Below are 21578 nucleotides of genomic sequence, written 5' to 3'. Positions count from 1 at the left end.
GGAGACTGGGTTCTCCTCTTCCCTTAACTGTACCTGCCGCTGGAGTTCCTCCCAACGTGCCAGCTGGCCCTCTCTCTCTGCCCTGTCTAGCAGAGTCCCGAACACTAAGTTCTTCACAAACCGCTTGGATCTCTCCAGTGGATTGGGTCCGAAAAAGTTCAGCCGTAACCACACCATACGGTCATATTCTCTCAGAGAGTATCTGTACTCCACTGCTGGTTCCATCCCTTCACTTGCCACCAATTGTTACGGGACAGGGCACCCCTGAGCAGGTACCTCCGTTGACAGATGCTCCTAGTGCTTCCCGAGGGCTCCAAGCACTCCACCAGACACCGTAAGCACTTCAGACTCCACGAACCGCCGCAGCTTGGTTAGGGTCTTGGCATCTCCTACCCACCCTGGACCAACGACAAGGCCCCAGGTTCCTGTGGGTGAACCTCTCTTTCCCCAGAGAGTGCAGCACGAACAAGCTCTACACAAGCTCTTACAAGAGCTTAGTGATTCTCTAAGGAAGTATGGAAGACCATAGCAATGCCTGCAGCAGATTCCCCCAATAACGAGACAAAGCTCCGAGATGAGGGTAAAACAGGAACAACATTTATTGGAAGAACAGAGCACTCTTTTATACAGAAATTGGAACATCCTTCCCCCAACAACCGCTTTCCCATTGGTCAATTGTAAAGTACTTGCAGTTCTCACTAAGGTCCTCTCCAGTATATGCAAATGAGGGCTTGAAAATGAGTCAACAGGGATTGGTCAGATATCTTTGACCAATGCAAGGAGACAGAAGCCCCAGGGGGCAATCAATGTATACAATAGTCAGACACAGAACAATGGTTCCCTAACGAGCCCTCAATACACATTTCTCTGAGTGTCAATAGACCGCCCGTCTCCTCAGAACTTCCTGTAATGCCCATATTAGGAGTTGGCTTCCTGTTCCTTACAGTTTACAGGAATACGTTTTAGCTTCCAGGAGAGAGGCAAGGCTCCATTAGCCACATGTTTAAAGAAACACAAAAAGACACAAAAATGCATAACTCCCAGTCTACTGAACAGAACCCCTACATTCAACCCATCCCCAGATAGCCTGGATCTGAGCGCTCAACATATCCAAACAGCGCTCAGATGCCACAAACACAGTCAAATTGCCATGGGGTTTACATTTAGCCTGGGCTGATGAGAGGGTCCATAGTCCCATTGCAGCAGGCGAGCAACCAGGCTTTTCCAACGCCCAGTGGCGAGATTGGTCTCGTCACAATAACTATACAAACATCTAAATAATAAAAACCAACAATGTAGCGAGGTGCAACGCCCCCAACAAATATTACTTACATTTGGCAGATCAAAACATATACAGGTCCATACATACGATAGGAAAACCAACTGTGTGTCAGAGATCCCTTGTGCGGTCCTAGGGACTTCCGCCATTGTTTTTTGGGGTGTCCTTTCCAAGTCTCTAACACACAGTTTGTTTTCCTATCGTATGTATGGACCTGTATATGTTTTGATCTGCCAAATGTAAATAATATTTGTTAGGGTGTTGCACCTCGCTACTTTGTTGGTTTTTATTATTTAGAGGTTTTTATAGTTATTATTTCTCTTTATAGGTCTGTTGAAGATATCCTTGATAAGTTGGACATCTTTACCCCTAGAAGTAGAGTTTATGTTGAAACGCGTTGGGGCTTCTGTGTCAACTATTTTCAACATTTTCGTCTATACTGGGGTTCTCCCCGCACATTTATGTCAATTTGTATGTCCTCGTGGTTTTTACTATTTACCTACCAATGGTTTTTCATTGAGGTGTTTTACTGCTTTTTGTATCAATAAAATTCATATTTTAGAGTATCACTTTTTTTATCTTTAAGGGCTCTTTCACTCCGTTTATCTCAGCGGGCGGATCGATCCGCCGATCCCCCCGCTGAGCAGGAGAATGACAGCTGTTCTCCGCACGGAGACAGAGCTGTCAGAGCCCCATACATCTCTATGGGGGAATCGGATGGGAACGGACTGTCGGTCGGTTCTCATCCGATCCCATCCGCTGGACGGATGGAAAATAGGGTTTCCATCTGTCCAGATTTGACGGATCGGATGTTAGCGGACATGTCTCCTCTGACATCCGATGCCCCATAGAGATGCATGGGGGGACCGCTCAGATCCACCAAAAAAACTGACAGGCGGATCTGAACGGTCAGCCTGTGTGAAAGGGGCCTAAGTGTAATTTCTTCATTGCCTTTACTTTTTGGTATTGCATAGTCCCAATTCCCCCGTATTGTCCCTTTGTGGACTTTCCACTGTGTTTGTTAGAGGTTTTCATTGTGCACCATTACAACCTTCCAGGTACCGGCGTCCTAACAACCAAGGACGTCAACGGCTGATAAGAAGGACGTTGAGTGCCTGCACAGCATCCTCCCCTGCCCCTCTCCATCAGCACTGGGGTCATATTAGCTGAGTGTGGGAGAGAAACTGAGGGAGAAGAGAAACAATGGAATACTGGTCAGTACCAGAGTGCAAAGGTGTATTTTCTTTGGAAGAATAAATCACCTCTAACGTTGGGTGTCCTATGTGTGCCGTTTTTTACATTTTAGAATGGGGGGCCTCAAGATTGTCCATAATTTTAATGGGTGCCTTAACTGAAAAAGGTAGAACACTGCCCTACAGAAACCCTTAAATTAGGGAATCCCTGCTATAAGCTATTCAGGGGTTCATTCATCATTCATTCATCAGGGGTCAGAAGGAAAAATGGGCTCTTTACAGTTGTGGTTAGAATGCCAGCCTTACAGACAGATCATTGGCTCTGCCAAGTGGGGTTGGCCCGGGAACTCTGCTGGCACTATAAAACGGAAGGTTAATCAGCCACAGCTTAAAGCGGAACTCCACTTCCCCACTCCAAAAATTAAAAGTCTACACACACTGTACACATACTGTAGCTGCTGACCTTTTAATATTAGGACACTTACCTGTCCTGGAGTCAAGCGATGTCGGCACCGCAGCCGATGTTTCTATCAGCAGTCGGTTGCTGCCGCCGCCATTGCCAGTAAGGGAACCCGGCGGCTTCACAAGCGGGACCCTACTGCGCATGCGCGAAGCGAATTCGGATTGGCTCGGCAGCAGGGGGTAGGAAGAGGGGACCTCACTTCACCGTGGCGCCGTTTCCCGGAAGTGGGGAAGGGTACCTGTCAAAAACAGGTACCCCTTCCCCCCCTCCCCCCTGAAAGGTGCCAAATGTGGCATCGGAGGGGGGGAGGAAGCAAATAAGTGGAAGTTCCACATTTGGGTGGAACTCCCCTTACCCACTAAAGCCCCGGGAAGATTTTACCCCCTTCTTGACCAGGGCCTATTTTGCGATTTGGCACTGCGTGACTTTAACGGACAATTGCGTGGTTGTGCAACGCTGTACCTAAACAAATTTGACGTCCTTTTTTTCCCCATAAACAGAGCTTTCTTTTGGTGGTATTTGATCACCTGTGCGATTTTTTGATCATGCGCTAAAAACAAAAAAATAGCATCAATTTTGCAAAAATAATATTATTTACATTTTTTATATGAAATTCCCCCTAAAAAATGTAAATTTTTTAAAATTTTCGGCCAATTTGTTTTATGCTACCTATGTTTGGTAAAAAAAAAAAAAAATCGCAAAAAGCGTATTTTGATTGCTTTGCGCAAAAGTTATTGCGTTTACTAACTAAGGGAAAGATTTTTGTCATTTTTGTTGTTTTTTTTTTTTTCAACGAGTAATGGCGGCGATCTGCGATTTTTTTTGTGGGACTGCGACATTGCGGCGGACAGATCGGACCCCTGACTGACATTTTTGACACTTTTGGGTGTACCAGTGACATTACTACAGTAATCAGTGCTATAGATATGCACTGTTTCTGTCAAAATGACACTGGCAGGGGAGGGGTTAACTTTACTGGTGATCAAGGGGTTAAAGAGGTTGTAAACCCACCTCACAAACTTTTACCTATAGGTAAGCCTATATTAAGGCTTACCTATAGGTGCTATAAATATCTCCCAAACTTGCACCGTTTAGGAGATATTTAGAGTGCATACTGTCGATGACGTCATCGGCGCAGGCGCTCTGAAGGAATGGCCACCCGTGCCGTTCCTTCAGAGCTCAGTGCCATGAACGGCGGCTCCCGCGCGCGGGAGTGATGTAATCGCGCCTCCGGCCAATCAGATGGCCGGAGGACGTGAACCCAGAAGCAGGAGGGCCGGACATGTCACCGTCCTGTCGCTGAGGTGGCGGCACGGCGGGGGCTTCGTTTTAAGGTAAGTACTACATAATGAGCTAGTATGCGATGCATACTAGCTCATTATGCCTTTCTCTTTACAGGGCTTTTTTTTTCTCGTTTTTTTTGGGGGACTTTACTTCCTCTTTAAGTATGTCCCTAGGGGCGTGATTCTAACTGCGGGGGGGGGGGGGGGGGCGTGGCTTGTGATGTAATCACAGAGACATATGATCCTACATAGCAGGATCGTATAGTCTCTGCAGTTACACCAGGGAGAATGACAGACAACTGTGTTTACATCAGCTGTCTGTCTTTCTCCCTCTCCTGTGGAAGATCGCGAGTGGCCGGCGGACATCAGAGCCGCCGGTCACTCGCCCTGGCTAGGCAGGGAACGAGCGGGGGTGGGAGCGCGCCGCCGGCGGCGCGCGCTCGCCCCCTACAGGCTCGTGGGCGAGCGACGTAGGTCTACATCGCTTTGCCCAGGAGAGGCTGACTGCCGCAGTAAATAGTCGTGCGGCGGTCGGCAAGTGGTTAAATGGTATTTTTGTTCTGTGAAATAGACACCACCAGGGGTCATCTAGGACAAGGGTCTTCAAACTATGGCCCTCCAGTTGTTCAGGAACTACAATTCTCATCATGCCTAGTCATGTCTGTGAATGTCGGAGTTTTACAATGCCTCATGGGATGTTTAGTTCCGCAACAGCTGGAGGGCTGTAGTTTAAGGATCCCTGATCTAGGACACCAACTCCCGTAATCTCAATGATCATTTGTCTAACTTTCCACCAATATTCTTGAATTTTGGGGCAATCCCACCAGATGTGGAACATCGTCCCCTTATCCCCCCAACCTCTCCAACATCGATCTGTTTTTTCAGGTTAGTAGTCCGGGGATCCGTGTCGGGGCTTCGTTCTAAGGTAAGTGTTTCATAATGAGCTAGTACTAGTTTTCATCATGAGCTAGTATGCAATGCATACTAGCTCATTATGCCTTTGTCTTGAAGGGTTTTTTTTTTCCCTTTGAGTATACAACCGCTTTAAAATGGTTGATTGAAGCTGCAATAGGTACTGAACACTTTAGACAGTAACCACTAGGTGGCGCTTTAGCCCCATCATTTCCACACTTCATGAAACTATTCATCTTCCGCTCACTGCAGACATCTCATTATTTTAAATGATGTCAGGGGCTTTTCCAAAGTTTAAAGACACATGACTTTCCAGGTTGGTAACACATTCCTGCTGGATCAAAAATAATAATCCTAAAAAAAAAAAAAAAAAACAGCAGCGAACAATTGTAGGAAAAGACAGTTAGCTGCCAAAAACTCCGTAAGGTAACATAAAACGCACATTAAACCGCCAATTACACGGGATCGCTTTGATCTGGTGAATTAAAAAAATAGAAAGCGACACTCCCAAATCCATTATAGACAAGGCCCCTTCCTTCCTTGACTTTCCTATCCTCCACCGCCAGCAATAGAGATAAATCTCCATCCATCGCCATTTGCTGCACCCACTTCCCATCCCAGGCACAGACATGTGTTTAGCAACATAATCACTAAATGATGGAGGAGAGGACAGAGGGAGACGTCTGCAGAACACATGGCAATTGGTGGGAAGAGTAGAAGGACATTTGTTGTTTTTTTTATTTATTTCATGACTTTTAAATGAAACAGATCATTCTAATGAGACAATCCCAGATGGGCCACCAGCAGGCAGCCTGGACACACACCGAGGGCTCTGGGTGCAATTGTTGCATTGCAAATATTCTGCTCATTGACATAAAAAATATACAGTATACATACCCTTTAGGTGTAATTATAGAGCTCTGGTATCCAACATGGAGTCGAGGAGCCACGTGCAAGCTCTTACTGGGGGCCCCAGGAGCCAACAATGTCTCAGCCTGATGGATGTGGGCAGGGATTTTTTTCTCAGAGAATAGGTACAGGAACTCTCACCTTCTGAGTCACCCTTTGTCTTTGCCTCCTACCCACCTCTGAGCACGGTCCCTAGGTTTCATCCCCTACCCTCTTTCCAGTACAGAACAAAGTATATTTTTGTGCTACTAAGTTTGTATAGAACTTGATAGACCCCTCCTCAGAAACAGTGGACCCCCTCCAGCAACAACAGACCCCTCCAACAATAGCCCCCCCCCAGCAACAATGGACTCCCCATAAGAAAATACCATACTGGCAACAATAGACCCCCAGCAGCAGCAACAGATCCCCCAGCAGCTAGCATCAATAGACCCTCCAACAGCCAGCAACAATAAACCTCTTCCTCAACAGTAGATCCCTCCTATTAACAAGTTACCCCCCCCCCCCAGCAACATAAGACCCCCCCCCACCAGCAACAGTAGACATACCTGGCAACCAAAGACCCCCCGCACAAAAAAAGGTCCCTCAGCAGCCAGCATCGATAGACCTTTCAGCATTGGAGGTGGCGGAACTGCGTTTCCCCGCGTTCCCGCTGAAAAAAAGTCCTGGATGTGGGACTTTGGGAAGTGATCCTGGACTGTGGCTCTGGGTTATGTGACCTGTGAAATAGGGAATACCCCAGAACACCTCAACTCAGTCTGTGATTCCATGCTAATTAGAAAGTGTTCGCTATAGTATCATAGATGCACTGAAATCCTATTTCAATAATAATCTCAAACCCCTGTAGGTCCAGAGTCCCTCGATATAAAATATAACCAACACCACAGAAGACCATATAGACAGTAATATTCCACCAGGTAGGAGACTTTTTCTCATAGTCCTTCAGTCTATACATCAGTTTTACCATTTCTCTTTCCTGCAGATGTCCCATTTATCGTTCCCATTTTTAAATAGTCTCTAAGCAATATGTGCTACCAAAATTTGGAATCCAACTCAAAAGGGAAATCAAGAGCGAGATCTAGAGGGATTACAGTTTAGCCAATTATATTGATACCAGATTTTCGTAACTGTCTTAAACCTCTGCAGGTCCAGAGTCCTCTTGAATAAAATAGTACCCACACTAAAAAAGACCAACCTACTTATCGCACTACTATGGACCATAAAACATATTTTTATATGGTCCATAGTAGTTTTGTAAGTAGGTCTTCCTTGGTGTTGGTACCATAGGTGCACTATGGGAACTGCCAATGGTACTACAGCACCTGCACTGTCAGAACAGCTCCATCATACCATGGTACCTGAACTGCCGGAACAGGTCTATCACATTATGGTACCTAAAATGCCAGAACAACTCCATCATACCATGGTACCTGAACTGCCGGAACAACTCCATTACACTATGGTACCTGAACTTCCAGAACAGCTCCATCATACCATGGCACCTGAACTGCCGGAACAGGTCTATCACATTATGGTACCTAAAATTCCAGAACAACTCCATCATACAATGGTACCTGAACTGCCAGAATAATTCCATTACACCATGGTACCTGAACTTCCAGAACAGATCACACCATACCATGGCACCTGAACTGCCAGAGTGGCTCCACCATACCATGGTACCCGAACTGCCAGAACAACTCCATCATACAAATCACACCATGGTACCTGAACTGAGAGAACAACTCCATCATACCATGGTACCTGAACTGCCAGTACAGCTCCATCATACCATGGTACCTAAACTGCCAGAATAGCTCCATCATATCATGGTATCTGAACTGCCAGAACAGCTTCATCATACCATGGTACCTGAACTTCTGGAGCAGCTCCGCCATACCGTGGTACCTGAACTGTCAGAACAATGCCATCACACCATGGTACCTGAACTGCCTGAACAGCTCCATCACACCATGGTACCTGAACTGCCAGAATGGCTCCATCACACCATGGTACCTGAACTGCCAGAATGGCTCCATCACACCATGGTACCTGAACTGCCAGAATGGCTCCATCACACCATGGTACCTGAACTTCCAAAACAGCTCCATAATACAATGGTACCTGAATTTATGGAGCAGCTCCACCACACCCTGATACCTGAACAGCTCCATCATACCATGGTACCTGAACTTCCAAAGCAGCGCCACCTTACCATGGTACCTGAATTGCCAGAACAGCTCCATCATACCATGGTACCTGAACTGCCAGAACAGCTCCATCATACCATGGTACCTGAACTGCCAGAACAGCTCCATCATACCATGGTACCTGAACTTCCAGAGCAGCCTCATCATACCATGCGTCCCCCCTCCCGCCGCTTGCCTGGGTCTCCTGTCCCACCGAGAGACCCAGGGATCCTGACTGAGTCTCCATTTCTTTGAATTTGGCGCAGCCGAGTACCCGCAAGTGATGTCATGACATCACTTCCGGGTACTGGCGGCGCCAAATTCAAAAACATACAACATTCAAAACAGCCAAACTTAGTGTTCTGAATGCTTTAAGTGCAGAGGAGGGGTTTGGGGTCTTTTAGTCCCCCAGATGCCTCCACCACAGTACCTGTAGACATTAAAAAACATTTTTGTTAATGTGTCCGAAAATATCGGCAGATATCGGCCGATACCGATATCCAATGACCAAAATATCGGTATCCGCGGTAAAAAAACAATATTGGTCGATCACTACTTCAGACCTCCTGTGCCACTCTAAACTAGTAACCTGAAAAGGCTTTTAAAGCATCACCTATGGATAATTTAAAGTACTGTAGTTTGTCGTCATTCAATAAGTGTGCGCAATTTTAAAGCATGACATGTTAGGTATCTGTTTACTTGGCGTAACATCATCTTTCACATTGTACAAAAAAATGAGTCAGGTACTGATCTGGGGAAAGGATTAGTAAAACATGCTCTGCCCACTCTATACCGCCCCCTACATGCTCTCTAAATGTTATTGCTTTGGATGAGAATCTGGACTGCCCTATTCAAACACACACAGTGGTCACAGACATTCCTCCGCCGCCCTGCATGGTCTATATAGGGGTGACTTCATGTGATTTCAAGTCTTGGAATTTAGAAGTAATAAATACATTTCACAACTGGCCATCAGAAATATAAATAGAACTTTATTGGGGTCGGCTACAGATCAGATTTAAATAGTAGTCAGCATGCCATAAAACGCATTGTCTGAGATTAGTAGTGTTATAAAAATGTTTTAATATATTTAGTAAACATTTTACATTTTTCCAGTTCAACAGGTACAATAATGAACAAATGAAAAGAACAGGAGGGTAATAATATATTTCCCCTTTACAACTTTTTCCCACAGTGTTTTTATTTAACAGCTTTTATGCTTAAAGTGGTTATAAAGTAGGGATCGACCCATTATCCGCAACACCGATATATCTGGGGCCGATATGCACTTTCCCCGATATATCGAAATTGGCCCCTGAGGTTACCGATATTACCAATATTTCGGGGAAGTGCTTGTACCGGGGGGGGATGCTAGGGGCATCAACCCGGTACTGGCGTCCATAGCTGACGGTTGGCTGACTTGTAATGACAACCGATGCTGCTGAGAAACCGCTTGGCTGTTGTCATTACAAGGAGCGGGAGGGGACGTGTCCCCCCCTCCCTCAGCTCGTCCAGGTCTCCCATCCCACCGGGAGACCCAGGCATCCTACCTACACTGCCGCCGAAGAGAAAAAACCCGATCAAAGCCGCATTCGGCTCTGATCGGGTCTCCATGTAAAAAACCCGGAAGTGATGGACATCACTTCTGGGTACTCAGCGCCAAATTAAAAAAACTGACAGCCAAACTTGGCATTTTGAATGCTTTTCAGTGCCGAGGAGGGGTTTGGGGTATTTTAGACCCCCAGATCCCTCCACAAGGGGTACCTTTGTTTAAAAAAAAAAATAAAAAATCAGCCAATACCGATAGCCGATGACCAAAATATCGGTATCTGTATTGGCATTAAAAAAAACAATATCGGTCGATCACTATTATAAAGGCTAATTTTTTCCCCTACAAAAACATACATGTTATACTTACCGGCTCTGCAAAGGTATTGCCACAGGTGTGTGCAGCCTAATGCATTAGGGTGCGCACGGCAAAGTTCAAATGTGTGTGTATATATACATATATATATATGGTATATACATACATAAATACACACACAGTATATATACAGTATCTCACAAAAGTGAGTACACCCCTCCCATTTTGTAAATATTTTATTATATCTTTTCATGTGACAACACTGAAAAATGACACTTTGCTACAATGTAAAGTAGTGAGTGTACAGCTTGTATAACAGTGTAAATTTGCTGTCCCCTCAAAATAACTCAACACACAGCCATTAATGTCTAAACCGCTGGCAATAAAAGTTGAGCACACCCCCAAGTGAAAATGTCCAAATGGGCCCAATTAGCCATTTTTCCTCCCCGGTGTCATGTGACTCGTTAGTGTTACAAGGTCTCTGAAAAAAGAATTGTTGCTCTACATAAAGATGGCCTAGGATATAAGAAGACTGCCAAGACCCTGAAACTGAGCTGCAGCACAGTGGCCAAGACCATACAGCGGTTAACAGGACAGGTTCCGCTCAGAACAGGCCTTGGCATGTCAAACAAGTTGAGTGCACGTGATCAGCGTCGTATCCAGAGGTTGTCTTTAGGAAATAGACGTAAAAGTGCTGCCAGCATTGCTGAAGAGGTTGAAGGGGTGGGTGGGTCAGCCTGTCAGTGCTCAGACCATACGCCGCACACTGCATCAAATTGGTCTGCATGGCTGTTGTCCCAGAAGGAAGCCTCTTCTAAAGATGATGCACAAGAAAGCCCACAAACAGTTTGCTGAAGACAAGCAGACTAAAGACATGGATTACTGGAACCATGTCCCGTGGTCTGATGAGACCAAGATAAACTTATTTGGTTCAGATGGTGTCAAGCGTGTGTGGCGGCAACCAGGTGAGGAGTACAAAGACAAGTGTGTCTTGCCTACAGTCAAGCATGGTGGTGGGAGTGTCATGGTCTGGGGCTGTATGAGGGCTGCCGGAACTGGGGAGCTACAGTTCATTGAGGGAACCATGAATGCCAACATGTACTGTGACATACTGAAGCAGAGCATGATCCCCTCCCTTCGGAGACTGGGCCACAGGGCAGTATTCCAATATGATAACAACTCCAAACACAGTTCAAAGATGACCACTGCCTTGCTAAAGAAGCTGAGGGTAAAGGTGATGGACTGGCCAAGCATGTCTCCAGACCTAAACCCTATTGAGCATCTGTGGAGCATCCTCAAATGGAAGGTGGAGGAGCGCAAGGTCTCTAACATCCACCACCTCTGTGATGTCATCATGGAGGAGTGGAAGAGGACTCCAGTGATAATCTGTGAAGCTCTGGTGAACTCCATGCCCAAGAGGGTTAAGGCGGTGCTGGAAAATAATGGTGGCCACACAAAATATTGACACTTTGGGCCCAGTTTGGACATTTTCACTTAGGGGTGTACTCACTTTTGTTGCCAGCGGTTTAGACATTAATGGCTGTGTGTTGAGTTATTTGAGGGGACAGAAAATTTACACTGTTATACAAGCTGTACACTCACTACTTTACATTGTAGCAAAGTGTCATTTCTTCAGTGTTGTCACATGAAAAGATAGAATAAAATATTTACAAAAATGTGAGGGGTGTACTCACTTTTGTGAGATACTGTATATATTTATATACACATATACACACACGTACATACATATACAGTCTTATAATATATATATATATAAATAAATGTAAAAAAACATTGTGTCAGCAGGCCGGTGGACTTGTCAGTAGGCCAGAGATTGGTGTCAGTGAGGCAGTGGACGGTGTCAGTAGTTATTTATTTATTTTTATTATTATTTACAATTTTATTTTTTTTATTGTATTTTACAATTTTTTTTAGGAGCCCTGTTGGGGGGCTTTGGTGAAATATCAGCAGAGGGAATCTGCGCCGCACGGGTGCTTAGGGTGTGCCCAGGCACATCCCACACACACTCCCTGCGCACACCTATGGGTATTGCACAGAGTACTTGCTTACCTCCTTTTCCCCTGCCAGCGCTGCCCGCTCCTCCTCTTCTACACGTGCCCCCTCAGGAAGCTGTGTGCTGAGGGGGCTCTCTTGCGAGTGCATTTCCAAGCCAGGCTGTGTGCTTCCGTAGGCACACATGCCCCCGCCCCGGATTTGATTGACAGCAGCAGGGACCAAGGGCTCTTGCTGCTCTCAGTGAGTCCTGTGAATAGGGAAAGAGGGAGCAGCACTGCTGAAGAAGGGCACAGTACTGGATTGAGAAAGGGCTCAGGTAAGTATTTAAAGGGGGGGCCAAGTAGCAGGTAACGCATTAAAGTAAAACATTTTTTGACATTAGAACCACTTTAACGATTCATAATTAAAAAAATAAAAGATTTATAAATGTATGGGGGGCGGGGCTGATGTTATAAACAGACCTTGTACTTTGGTGCATCAATTGTATTAATATTTGTCTAGTGTGTGCTTATAAAGTTGTTCTTCCATCTGCTTTCCTTTCACTAAGTGAGCTAATAAGAGACATTAGTCCTTTGTTTTATACGTTTCACTTCATTAAATCAGGGGTCCCCAACCCCCGGGCGGTCCTGTTGATGACCGGGCCACACAGCAAGAGGTGAGCGGGGACCACGATCCGTACAGGGCTATCACAGACCGCGGTCGCCACTCACCTCCTGCTGTGCGGCTCTGCCAGTTTTCCCTCTCCTCTGCCTGCCCAGGGAACAATGTCATCAGCAGGGCAGGGGTGGGAGGAGCTGCAGATTGGAATGGAGAGCTCCTCCCACCCCCTGCCCTGTTGATAGGATGACATCATCAGGTGGGCGGGGAGCCGGAAGAGGAACACAGCCTCCGCCTTGCTAAAGGTAGGAGTCCTGTGCAGGGGAGGCAGAAAATAGGGATGTGTGATATTAGAGAGGAAGGGGGGGGGGGGCAGACTGCCAGGGGGACTGTGATGGGGGAGGCTATGACTGCTAGGTGCACTATAATATAAAGGGGACGTCACGGTAATGATTACAGTGACTCTTTACAGAGCAGTCCCTTTACATCACATTGCCCCCCTTTACGGAGCAGTCCCTGTTTCATTACAGTGCCCCCTTTACATCACAGTGCCCCCATTACAGAGCAGTCCCCTTTACATCACTGTGCCCCCTTTACAGAGCAGTCCCCTTTACATCACGGTGCCCCCTTTACAGAGCAGTCCCCTTTACATCACTGTGCCCCCTTTACAAAGCAGTCTCCTTTACATCACAATGCCCTCTTTACATCACAGTTCCCCCTTTACATCACAGTGCCCCCTTTACAAAGCAGCACCCTTTACATCACAGTGCCCCTTTTACATCACAGTCCCCTTTACATCGCAGCCCCCTTTACAAAGCAGTCCCCCCTTTACATCACAGTGCCCCTTTTACATCACAGTCCCCTTTACAAAGCAGTCCCCCCGTATATCACAGTTCCCCCTTTACAGAGCAGTCCCCATTACATTAATGTAAAGCGGCACTGTGATGTGAAGGGGAACTGAAGACACTGATAGAAAGAGGGGACTGTGCTATAAAGGGGAGTTGTGGTGTGAAGGGGGGGCTGAGGACAGACTTTGTGAATATCCCATCCCCCTGACCCGTCCAAAATGCCTTGATGGGAGGGTATCAGTATGGAGGAGTGGGCGTTGCTAAGCATGCTGTATTTGCATGCAGACCTCCCTAGGTAACGCCCACATGTGATGCTGAGCCTCCATGATTGAACTAGAAATCCAATGAATGAAAGGGGCGGGTCAGGGACAGTCAGGCTGGGGAGGAAACAGGTAGAAAATGCTGGACACCCTCCACCCGGGAAATGGGGCGGGGCTCTATCTGACTTGCTGCGGCTTCTAATGCACATTGTGAGAAGCTCACAGTGTGCAGTGAAATCAGAGTAAGCCAGTCCAGTCCAGAAGAGGATCCCGTACAACTGTGCAAGACTGAAGATTTAAGCTTTGATTCGTTACTATGAGCAGCTTTCCTTTTATAAGCGGCACACAATAAAAGGTTTAATTTACATTTCTGGAGAAAGTGGGTTCAGTAATAGAAGAAGCAGGAACACGGCGGGTACAAAACGGTCATAAAGGTCACTGGAGGTGGCAGAAAACTTTTGCAGCATATTTCACCAGTTGCACATTCCTTCAACATTATTTCCCTGCGACCAATATCTGCCCGGTGAGCAGAGGATTCCGGTCTTTGATGAGCGCCACAATGATGGCGGACGCTTCCTGCACGTTGTCCTGAAGCCGGACTTCATCCTGGAAAATACACAACAAGATAAAGTTAGAGGTATGGAGTGTGACTGCTGAAAGGGAGCTGAGTGATAATCTAAGTTTCTAAGCTTCTAAGGGCTTCTTTAACAGGTAATCTGCAACTTTATTTTCAAGTAGAGCTTTGGAATTTTTTTTTGTTGGATAGAGTGACCTCTGCCAGATTTAACCACATGACCTCCAGAAGGCTTTTACCCCCCTTCCTGACCAGGCAATTTTTTGCGATACGGCACTTTTACTTTAACCACTTAAGCCCCGGAGGATTTGGCTGCTCAAAGACCAGGCCCTATTTTGCGATTTGGCACGGCTCGACTTTAACGGACAATTGGGCAGTCGTGCAACGCTGTACCCAACTGAATTTGACGTCCTTTTTTCCCACAAACAGAGCTTTCTTTTGGTGGTATTTGATCACATGTGCATTTTTTACTTTTTGCGCTATAAACAAAAAAAGAGCAACAATTTTGAAAAAATAACAATATTTTTCACATTTTTTTATGTGAAATTCTAAAAAAAAAAAGTAAAAATCAAAATTTTTTAACATTTTAGGCCAATTTGTTTTCTGCTACATATTTTTGGTAAAAAAAAAAATCGCAATAAGCGTATTTTGATTGGTTTGTGCAAAAGTTATTGCGTTTACTAACTACGGGAAAGATTTATGTCACTTTTATTGTTTTTTTTTGGCGGCGATCTGCGATTTTTTTGCAGGACTGCGACTTTGCGGCAGACAGATCGGACCCCGTGACTGACATTTTTGACACTTTTGGGGTTACCAGTGACATTACTACAGTAATCAGTGCTATAAATATGCACTGTTACTGTAAAAATGACACTGGCAGGGAAGGGGTTAACTTTATTGGTGATCAAGGGGTTAAGTGTGTCCCTAGGGGCGTGATTCTAACTGTCAAGGGGGCGTGGCTTGTTAGATCATCAGCAGAGACATACGATCCTACATAGCAGGATTGTATAGCCTCAGTGATGATCTAAGGGAGAACGACAGACGGCTTTGTTTACATCAGCCGTCTGCCTTTCTCCCTCTCCTGAGCGAGATTGCGAGTGGCCGGCGGACATCGGAGCCGTTGGTCACACGCGTGGGGAAGGTAGGAAACGAGCGGGGACGGGAGCGCGCCGCTGCCGGCGCGCGCTCGCCCCCTACAGGCTCGTGGCGAGTGACGTACCCGTACGTCACTTTGCCCAGGAGAGGCTGACTGCCACAGTACATAGTCGTGCGGCAGTCGGCAAGTGGTTAACTGACAATTGCGCGGCCGTGCAACGCTGTACCCAAATAAAAATAGGCCTCTTGCACACTGCAGCTTAACAAAGCTCAGTACAGCTTTTTTTTTTTTTTCTGAGCTAAAATACAGCCCATTCATTGTAATGTGCCTATGCACACAGGCGCGTAAATGAGCGCCGTGCATTCTTCAGTAAGAACGAAATAGAAAAATCTGCATTTTTGGACAGTAATTTACGCCTAATACACTCAAATACGCGCAAATGCGGACAAATGAACGCACGCGAACATACTGTTCATCTGAAAAAAATGGTAATTTGCATATTTTACAAGAACGCGAGAATACATTTTTGCGCGAATGCACATGCGCAAAAATACACGCAAATGCGTGCATTTTCACAAGACAAATACGCCTGAAATTTACGGCTGAAAAAGGAGATGCTCAAACAGGAGTATCGAGGCCTTTCCCACAAATAGAGCTTTCTTTTGGTTGTATTTGATCACCTCTGTTTTTTTTTTATTTTTTGCACTATAAACATAAAAAGAGCGACAATTCTAAAAATAAATGCAATATTTTTTAGACCCCGTTCACACTGCAGGTCGCTCCGACTTAGAAAAAGGGTCCGGAGCTTCTTTGGGGCGACCTGCATTGACTTCAATGTTATGAAGTCACAGCGTGCCGGCTGCTCCGAGGTCGCGGTGCGAGCAGCGTGCCGCGACCTGTGAGGTCGCCCCGGGAAGTCGGATCGCCCCAGTGTGAACAGGGCCTTACTCTCTGCTATATAACATTCCCAATAAAAAAAATAATAAATAAATAAATAAAAATCTAATTTTTTCATAATTTTAGGCCAATTTGTATTCTGCTACATATTTTTGGTAAAAAAAATAAAATACCAATAAGTGTAGAATGATTGGTTTGCGCAAAAGTTATCGAGTTTAGAAGCTATAATTTTTAGTTATTTATTTTTTTACTAGTAATTGCGGCAATCAGCGATTTTTAGCGGGACTGCAACATTGTGGCGGACAGATTGGACCCCTAACTGACATTTTTGGGGGGGACCAGTGACATTACTACAGCAATCAATTTAGGCCAATATGTATTCTGCTACAAATTTTTAGCAAAAGAAAAAATGTCATTGGGGGTATATTGATTGGTTTGCACAAAATTTATAGCGTCTACCAACTATAGGGTGTTTTTATTAATTTTTTTACTAGTATTGGCGGTGATCAGCAACCTAAAGCGGGACTGCGGCATATTTTGCGACAGACATTCTGACACTTTTTGGGGACCAGTGACACTAATACAGTGATCAGTGCTAAAAATATTCATGGTCACTGTACTAATGACACTGGCTGGGAAGGGGTTAACATCTAGGGCAGTGATGGTGAACCTTGGCACCCCAGATGTTTTGGAAATACATTTCCCATGATGCCCAACTACACTGCAAGAGTGCATGAGCATCATGGGAAATGTAGTTCCAAAACATCTGGGGTGCCAAGGTTCGCAATCACTGATCTAGGGTGATTAAAGGGTTAACTGTGTGCCTAGCCAGTGTTTTACTACACTGTGGGAGGTGCTTGTACTAAGGAAAGAGATGGATTTTATTCCCTGCTTTGCAGGGACACAAATTCTATCCCTTCTCCCTGTCAGAACAGTGATCTGCCTTGTTTACATAGGCAGAGCTCCATTCTAAGTCTGCCTGACAATCAGTGGATGCCAGAGGGCTTCAAGTACAGGGGACCGCCAATTGGTTCCTAACCACAGCGGGAGCGAGTTGGCGGCAGCGCGCATTCCCACCCCCGACCTGGAAGTGCAGGATCACTTATATATATCGGTTAAAGGCCTCATTCACACGGACGTAACCAGCCGTACACCTGTGCAAAGGCAAGTCTTCACCTGCAGAATTGTCACTCATTTGGCACTCCCTAGCTTTAGTAAATAAACCCCTTAATGTCAAATTGTCCACCACATTAACGCAGTTCCATTATAAGTCGCTAATTGCCGCCATTAATAGTTTTAAAAAAAAATAAATAAAATTCCAGTATATATCCCAGGCGCTATAACTTTCACACAAATCAATCATTATACACTTATTGGGATTTATTTCTTACCAAAGACATGTAGCAGAATACATTTTGGCCAAAATGTATTGAGAAATTTGTTTTTTCTTTTTATTCGATATGTTTTATAACAGAAAGTGAAAAATATTGTTGTGTTTTTTTTTTCCCTCTTCCTCCTACCCACCTCTGAGCACCATCCTCAGTCTCCTCCCCACCTCTGAGCACTGTCCTCTGTCTCCTCCCCCTACCTACCTCAGAGCCCCGTCCTCTGTCTCCTCCCCCTACCCACCTCCGAGCACGGTCCGCTGTCTCCTCCCCCTACCGACCTCTGAGCCCCATTCTCTGTCTCTTCCCCACCTCAGAGCACCCTCCCCTGTCTCCCCCTCCTACCCGCCTCCGAGCACCATCCTTTGTCTCTTCCCCCTATCCAACTCTGTGCACCATTCTCTGTCTCCTACTCACCTCTGAGCACCATCTTCTGTCTCCTCCCCCTACCTACCTCTGAGTCCCATCCTCTGTCTCCTTCCCCTACCCACTTGAGAGTATCGTCCTCTGTCTCCTCCTTTACCCACCTCTGAGCCCCATCCTCTTTTTCCTTCCCCTACCTACTTCAGAGTATCGTCCTCTGTCTCCTCCCCTACCCACCTCTGAGCCCTGTCCTCTATCTCTTCCCCCTACCCACCTCAGAGCCACATCTTTTGTCTCCTCCCCCTACCCACCTCCAAGCCCCGTCATCTGTCTCCTCCCCCTAACCATCTCTAAGCCACACCCTGTCTCTTCCCCCTACTCACCTCTGAGCCCCACCCTGTCTCCTCCCCTACCCACCTCCGAGCACCGTCCTCTGTCTCTTCCCCCAACCCACCTCTGAGCACTGTCCTCCATCTCCTCCTCCTACCTACCTCTGAGCAGCATCCTTTGTCTCCTCCCCCTACCCACCTCTGAGCACCATTCTCTGTCTCCTCCCCATCTCTGAGCACCGTCCTCTGTCTCCTCCCCCTACCTACCTCTGAGCCCCATCCTCAGTCTCTTTTACCCACCCACCTCTGAGCACTGTCCTCCATTTCCTCCCCCTACCCAACTCCGAACACTGTCCTCTGTCTCTTCCTCCTACCCACCTCTGAGCACTGTCCTCCATCTCCTCCTCCTACCTACCTCTGAGCAGCATCCTTTGTCTCCTCCCCCTACCCACCTCTGAGCACCATTCTCTGTCTCCTCCCCATCTCTGAGCACCGTCCTCTGTCTCCTCCCCCTACCTACCTCTGAGCCCCATCCTCAGTCTCTTTTACCCACCCACCTCTGAGCACTGTCCTCCATTTCCTCCCCCTACCCAACTCCGAACACTGTCCTCTGTCTCTTCCTCCTACCCACCTCCGAGCCCTGTCCGCAGTCTCCTCCCCCTACCCACCTCTGAGCACTGTCCTCTGTCTCCTCTTCCTACCCAGCTCCGAGCACCAACCCATGTCTCTGCGCCCTTACATCCTCTCAATACTTCTCCTTTTAGAGAGTACAAAAGAAGTGTTATTTTGTAATGCCAAGTGTACAGAAAAAGATAAGAAAGCCAGTAAAATAGATCCCCTGCAGCCAGCAACAACAGACCCCGACAGCATTGATTACCCCCCCCCCCCCCCAGCAACAATAGATCCCCTACCAGCACCAAAAGATCCCCAGGAACCAGCATTAATAGTCAGTCCGGCAGCCAGCAACAATAGACCCCTTTACCCCAAGCAACATAAGACCCCCACCAACAAGAATAGACCCTCCAGAAACAATACATGCCCCCACAGTCAGTATCAATAGATCTTCCGTCATGCCCATTCACCCCTTGCCAGTATATGCATTCAGTGCTGGAGGTGCCAGAACTGCGTACCACTGCATTGCCTCTGAAAAAAAAGCCCTGTTACTAGATTTTTTCTCTCCAGGGGAGATGTTCTTCATTCAAAATAGTGAATGTAGCACACTCCCAGACAGGCAGTTATTACTGGTAAATTTAGTTTTTGGCTCCTCTGTAGTCAGTAGAGCAGCTTTTGATTTCTTTGGGCTCCACAGGTTGTTTGCAGGTTTGGTTGTTTCCAGCTGCTTTCTGGAGGACTCTAGAATGTAGTGGGCTGAAAAGGCAAATCAGCAACAAGAATATTTATGTTATGTCAGCCAATCGCTGGGGAAGGATGCCCAGAAGGTGGCTGGGGCGGGTATAAATAGTCAGGGGTCTGCAGCTGCCGGTTTCTTGTCCAGGAGGAGAAGTTCCTAGCCTGAAGGGCTGCTGCCCCATCTAGGCAGCCCACCTAAAAATCTACCAATACTCACCAAGGTCTCAACTATGCTAAAGCTGGGGGGCCTGCTTGTTGAAAATCTCTGGAACTAATCATGGGATTTCACTGATATGGTCGGGAGAGTTCACTGGAGAAATGTCTGTATGATATTGGAAGGAGGCATCCAAGTATCCAGGGACATTGTGAGCACAGACCTGAGTGTAGGATCCTGGTGACTGTTGGTGATAGTCTACATAAATACTAGAGCTTGCCTGGCCTGGGATATTTCTGACAGTGCCTCCGTGCTGTCTATTTTTTGGGCCATTACTAAAGGGACTGTTCTAAGGAGTAGCTTCAAGGTGAAGAGTATCCTCTTGTTACAATTGAGTACTAATGGAATATTCCACAGCTCCCTGTACCCCATCCAAATTTATTCAGCAATAAATATAAAAAAAGACTGTTTATTGGGCCAGAAAGAGTGACTGTTGCTGTGTGCCTGGCTGCCGTAGCACTAATCTGGGAGAGGAACCGGTGGCAAATCAGCGGCCCTTGCAGGGGTGAGTGCTACACGTGAATAAGGCAAATAGAATATTATAGCCAATAGGGAGCAGATGATCCCAGTAAATATGTATTTTCTATGATCATGAGCTCCATTTGGTGGACATAAAGCTGTTTTCCTGATTTACACATTCAACCTAGAAGGAACATATCCTAATAACATTCAATTTTGCACACACAGAACGAATGTATGTGCAATTTTATAGGAGCAGTTCTTGGTGTTAAAGATACCTTTTGGTGCCTAATACTGAAACATTTCCCCTTAGATTTTTAATAATATGGCCTAGACAAGGTTTTGTATTTTGTCAAGAGTTCTTATAAAAAAAAAAGGTTCTCCTGAGCTCCAACTCACGAGAAATATTGTTTGAATGTTCTCAACTCTATATAACCCGTTAACCTTGTATGATTTTATAACTGTTGACCCCATGGTGCTCCATGGGGGCCAGACCTTCTAGAGAGGTGATGGGCGTCTAAGGGCAATGACTCTCACAAAAATATAAATATTATTTTGTCCTTGAAGTGATGTCTGGCAGGGATGGGGTGATGGAGACGTTGCCGGGTCTGTTCATACTCTGGAAGTCCTTCATTTTCAGGAACTTTTTTTAGCTACAAAATGTACCAACACGATGTTTAACTTACAAGAGAGATAGTAAAAATTTTTTACGAAACTGAAGTTTTTTGTTAACCACTTAAGCCCCGCAAGATTTTACCCCCTTCCTGACCAGGGGTTTTTTCGTGATTTTTTTACGGCGTGACTTTAACAGACAATTGCGCGGTCGTGCGACGCTGTACCTAAACGAATTTGACGTCCTTTTTTTCCCACAAACAGAGCTTTCTTTTGGTGGTATTTGATGACCTGTGCGATTTTTTGATCATGCGCTATAAACAAAAAAAGAGCGTAAATTTTGCAAAAATAACAATATTTTTCACATTTTTTTATATGAAATTCCCCAAAAAAATTTAAAAATCTAAATTTTTTAACATTTTTGGCCAATTTGTTTTATGCTACATATGTTTGGTAAAAAAAAAAAATCGCAAAAAGCGTATTTTG

At 45.9% G+C, this 21578-nt stretch overlaps 1 protein-coding gene across 1 annotated transcript in view; it reads right to left on the bottom strand.

Annotated features, from left to right (window-relative positions):
- Nucleotides 1-14253: 14253 nt before the first annotated feature.
- Nucleotides 14254-21578, bottom strand: part of CRPPA (CDP-L-ribitol pyrophosphorylase A) — a 353916-nt gene continuing 346591 nt past the window's right edge. The window contains exon 10 of the mRNA XM_082259071.1: nt 14254-14419. Within this exon, the coding sequence (XP_082115197.1) occupies nt 14309-14419 (111 nt within the window). The 3' untranslated portion in view covers nt 14254-14308. The remainder of the gene's footprint in view (nt 14420-21578) is intronic.

This window comes from Pelophylax lessonae, assembly GCF_965119305.1.
Source record: "Pelophylax lessonae genome assembly, chromosome: 5".
Taxonomy (NCBI): Eukaryota; Metazoa; Chordata; class Amphibia; order Anura; family Ranidae; genus Pelophylax; species Pelophylax lessonae.
Note: the sequence above shows the minus strand (reverse complement) of the source record. Positions and strands in the feature narration are given on the sequence as shown.